This window comes from Penaeus monodon, chromosome 16 (genome assembly GCF_015228065.2).
Source record: "Penaeus monodon isolate SGIC_2016 chromosome 16, NSTDA_Pmon_1, whole genome shotgun sequence".
Taxonomy (NCBI): Eukaryota; Metazoa; Arthropoda; class Malacostraca; order Decapoda; family Penaeidae; genus Penaeus; species Penaeus monodon.
Genome location: NC_051401.1, coordinates 7,819,696 through 7,824,695, shown reverse-complemented (window position 1 = coordinate 7,824,695; position 5,000 = coordinate 7,819,696). Strand labels below are relative to the sequence as shown.

General features: G+C 33.2%; 2 protein-coding genes across 3 annotated transcripts in view; one reads left to right on the top strand and one right to left on the bottom strand.

Moving 5' to 3' along the window:
- LOC119582482 (translation initiation factor eIF-2B subunit alpha-like) overlaps window positions 1-4,617 on the bottom strand; it is a 5,090-nt gene extending 473 nt beyond the window's left edge. Inside the window, exons 1-6 of the mRNA XM_037930761.1 lie at window positions 4,496-4,617; window positions 2,222-2,347; window positions 1,635-1,759; window positions 1,223-1,452; window positions 367-511; window positions 42-167 (exon numbers count right to left, since the gene is read on the bottom strand). Of these exons, the coding sequence (XP_037786689.1) occupies window positions 42-167; window positions 367-511; window positions 1,223-1,452; window positions 1,635-1,759; window positions 2,222-2,347; window positions 4,496-4,508 (765 nt within the window). The 5' untranslated portion in view covers window positions 4,509-4,617. The remainder of the gene's footprint in view (window positions 1-41; window positions 168-366; window positions 512-1,222; window positions 1,453-1,634; window positions 1,760-2,221; window positions 2,348-4,495) is intronic.
- A 297-nt stretch (window positions 4,618-4,914) lies between these two features.
- LOC119582483 (ras-related protein Rab-30-like) overlaps window positions 4,915-5,000 on the top strand; it is a 12,784-nt gene continuing 12,698 nt past the window's right edge. For both annotated transcript variants that reach the window (XM_037930765.1, XM_037930764.1), the window contains exon 1: window positions 4,915-5,000. This exon is cut by the window's right edge and continues 161 nt beyond it. The gene's annotated coding sequence lies outside the window, so the exon portion shown is untranslated.

The following is a 5,000-nucleotide window of genomic DNA, read 5'->3' as shown; positions in this document are numbered from 1 at the left end:
CATGAATTATTACTATAAAAATCTGCCTTTTTGAAAATTACCAAGTAAGATTTTGGGAGAGAAGCATTGTTGAGTGGGATAGTTCGAAGAAACTTGTAACTCTCTACCAACACATAAACTGGTTTGTGTTTCATGTGGGCTAGAGTTGCTAAAGAGTAACTGCCAATCTGTAAAGAAAGAGAATTCATTGCTCTCACCTGCAAATTAAATTGAGCAAAAAATTTATCTATAGAATAACATTATCTACATATTTTTTTCCAGGTTTTAACTATTTTCCTGGTATACTGCTATATCTTATCACATACAGTTACCTGTGAATATACTTGAGCTCATACACTTAGACAAGAGCAGAAAAAGTTCCCATACCTTGTTTATAATTCCTCCATTTTCACACACACCTTCTGCACCCAACATAACCATCGTTACTTGCTCCATTACATAACCCACGGCAGCATCTAAAATTACTGTGCATGGTATGCTTGCAGCTCTCAGGTCTTCTGCCATTCTCTTTCTGATGAAAATATTACAAAAACATTATATCACATATTAATTTTTACCTGTTTACCAGCTATTGCAGTAATTACTGATACTGCATCTTAATCTTACTTACTTTAGGAATACAAAATATCAAACTCTAAGACAATGCATGTGAGAATACTAACTGCATTATCATATGCAGTTCATTACTTGTAAATTTCTTGTTTCCATGTTATGCAATTAATACACTATAATACACACACGCACACGCACACGCACACGCACACACACACACACACACACACACACACACACACACACACACACAGATATATTTTTTTTCCCTCTCCTTCTTCTTTATTTCAACTTCTATTTGTGAGATTTCTAACACTTTGCTTGTTAGAAAATAAAACAGCAATTCCTGTACTAGCTCTATCAATCCTTATAAAACAATAATAAAAATACAAGCAATAAAAGGAGTTTTACATTAGTTTACTAGCTATAACCTTAGGGGGACTTTGTCAACTAATGAAATAAAGATTCTAAGACTAAATCTTTATATTGTTCAATTGCTAATAATCAGGGAAACATAATATTGTCTGTTTTAGCCAAATACCATAAGCTATCAGTGTAGGACATAAATCCATGAAGAATGTAAACTGGTTTACATGGTTACATCCAAGTTACATGGCTGATGTATCATTACCTGTTTAGTCTTATAAAATAAAATATCCAAAAGACTTACCCAGAGCAATCTGGCTGGGATTCAGTAACAAAAACCTTAAACTGTCTCCCCTGTCTTGCTGCTTCTGCCATTACAGCCAAGACATTTCGTGATTTAGAATGAGTCAGGATCACCATGCCATCCTTGATTAAGTTGTGACTTGAACGGAGGATCTTTTTACGGCTCTCTTGCATGCTGCTCACAAAGTCTTCACCTCTCCTCAGTAAAATTTCACGACAAGAAGCAAAATCCTTGGGAAAAAAGAAGTTTAAAAATCAAAAGCAAGTGAGGAGTACAACTAATCTGAATGCATATAAGCTTACTGATCATGAATTATCAATTCTGTACAAAAAAAAAAAACAGGAAATAAGGGAGAAGAAGAAGAAGGGGAACCTGGAATCAGAATTCTGGTTTCATTATGCATTATACTCACTGTTGCTTGTTCCAGCTCCAAGTGTGAAAGTGTGATGAATCTCATGAAAAGTTCACATCCTGATGACACAGACACTACTGAAACATCTGTCCTACTCAAGGTTTCTCGGGCTACCTTCATCTTTTCTGGGGAGTGATACAAACCATGCAGATCTCTTAGGTAACAACTAAAATAGTTATGTGAAAAAAGTGAACAAAGATATAAACGAGCAATGCCTTCTGAAAAAAACATTTTTTCCAAGCTCTGATGTGCCCTAGTACATTTCATTATCATTACTGCTATTAAATAAATTTCAGATTATGGAAGTAAAACTTTGATCATAAAGAATACAAAGTATATCAAAGCATTGTATCAGGTGTAGAAGCCAGCATGAACAATGTTACTGCAACTTTTGTGTTTGGATAGGCTGACATTCAACAATTCCTCAACTGCCACCATAAAGACAAATCTTTAATGGACAGAAATACAAGTAAGCAAGAACTAGTGAATACATCCTTGTCATATTACTATCCTAGCCCCTATAAGAATCTTATTTACAAGCTATGAGGTGTGACTTCATATGAGTGCATAAAAAAGGTGCTATTTACCAATGAATTCCTGCAATGTTGTCGAATCATCCATACGCAAAGTCTCAGTTAAGGCCTTCATAGCTGCGATGGCTGGAGACATATCCTCATCCTTGGAAATTTCTTCTAAAAAGTAGGTTGAAATATCTGGAAGGCAGTAAAATATATCTATTAGTTTTCTACTGGAAGCAAGTTGTAAGAATAAACAGTTCAACCACATAAATCCTGAAATTAGAGGGAATTTGTCAAGTCAATATATATATACACATACATATACATATATATATACATATATATATATATATACATATATATACATATATATATATATATATATATATATATATTATATATATATATATATATATATATATATATATATATATATATATATATATATATATATATATATATATATATATATATATATATATATATATATATATATATATATATATATATATACACACACACACACACACACACATATATATAGCCGGTGGTCGAGTGGTTAGAGAATCGGACTCAAGACTGGCACGATGCAATCTGAGTTCGAGTCACCGCGGCGGTTGTTTCCTTGCAGGGACTTCATCTATGCCTACTAGCATGTGGCAAGCAGCCAAGTCAGTGCTGGTCAACCGATAAAATAGAGATGATTACCTAAAAGTACCACCGGCACTCTCCGTGAAAAAACTGACCTACCACTATTTACTCCAAGAGCATCACAACATAAAACTACAATTAAGTATCATGCTTGACCACGCGGCTCAAACATGAACCACCGTAAAAAAAAAAAAATAAAATAAAAAAATAAATAAATAAAAATAAATACCTATATTAAATACAACACGACACGCAATATTGTAGTAGATGTGTATATATGTATTATGTGTATGTATATGTGGCATGCATATATATGTATATAATATAAAATATATATAAATACATATATTATAAATATATAATATATATATAAGAGACAAGAGAAAGATGAAGAAGGGAGAGGGAAGACGAAGAGAGAGAAAAAGAATGAGAGAAGAGAAAAAAATGAAAAGGAGAGAGAGAGAGAGAGATAGATAGATAGATACTGCCTACTCTTGAATATGGTGCAGTGCATTGCATCCCCCACTTAAAAAAATGGATATACACAAATAAGAAGGAGTTCTAAGAGCAGCCACAAGATGGGTGCCAGTGCTAAGAGATATGAGCAACTAAAGAGAAGAAAAAGGGCTGACATTTTGTACAACAATGTCATAGGATCACTGAATTTAAACAGAGGTGATTTCACATTAAATAATTGTGTTGAATACTGGAAGACACTTGGGTAGTATCATGCATTCAGCCAGAACACCAGTGACTCCCTTAATTTTTTTTAGAAATTCTGAGCATTTTAGTTATGCTAATCAAAGGGTTAAGGGTTAAAGCATATCAGGAGCCATCACCTTGAAAATAGTTTTCCAGTATGACATCAATTAGCATCAAGGCCTTCACTACTTAAAAGGTAACTAGCTCCAAAATAAAATTTATTATGTCAGTGCTTTTATAATACACATTCTATGCATTTTGTAAACTTTCTCTGATTCATATGTAACTTGTCTGCAATAACCATGAATAACAATAAAAATTCTATAAAATTACCTACCACCTGTTTCCTGACTGCATGTTCACAATTATCATTATTAGTAAACAATCACACAAAGCTGCATGAGAAAGACATGCTGGGCAACTTGTTCCTGGTGCCAAAATTGGGGTTGTGAACAGTAAAAATATCTCGACCAACTGTCCACCTTGTTGAACGAGGAGTAATGAACACAGCATATGGTTCTGACCTCCATGGTAACTACAGACTTTTTATATAAAAATAAAAAAAATTGACATATGCTCATCCATACCTACATACATGCAAAAACATACATAGAAATGTAAAAAAAAAAAAAAAAAAAAAAAGACATAAACAACTTGATATACAACTTAATTAATCAATCTTACAAGTAGTGAGAATTTATTATATTCTCTCTGTATATATGGAAAAGGCAAGGATGTTTATTCAGTACAATCAAATATATGTTCAATACGGTGTGCATCAAAGTAAAAGCTAAAACAAAACAGAATCTAGAAGATCATAATAGTATATCGCCACTTTGAGACCTTTATTACTTGGAAATCTCACTTCGTCCCAGATGTTCAGAGACTATTCTAAAGTGTCCAAGAATATAGAAAGCTGTCACCATCAAAAACACTATCTAGACTAATAACTGGTTGCTGCATGTTGCAAATTGTCGTGTATGATATTACCAAAAGGCTTCATTGTGACCAGATGGAATTAGCGAAGTCCCCGTTCCTTGCTTCACCTGCGGGCTGATGTAAACACGCTATTTTCACCGGGATTTCAGCGTTCGTATTTCAAAATTGAATTGAGATTGCAGTACTTGTATATCTTGGAATTGTAGCTTCTAATGTGAAAATAATTCTGAAAATATATGCAAACTATTCCAACTGACAAATGCGTATTTTTTTTTTGTCATGTGATAATTTTGTTATTGTACTTTTTCTTTTTCTCGTTTGCAAACTATTTATACTCCATCAGTTAAACATAGGGAAATATGAATAAAGAATAAAGAAACTACGTATGTTCACTATGCAAATTAATAAATGCCTCAAATGCACAATTAAACATGACCTTTGATTCATTATCCCCCGTTAAAACTAACGCTTAACAACCTATCTCTTTCAAGGACCCCCCAAACTAACCAGTGGAAACGATCCTAATATATCTAAAATAAAAATATCACCCACCCGC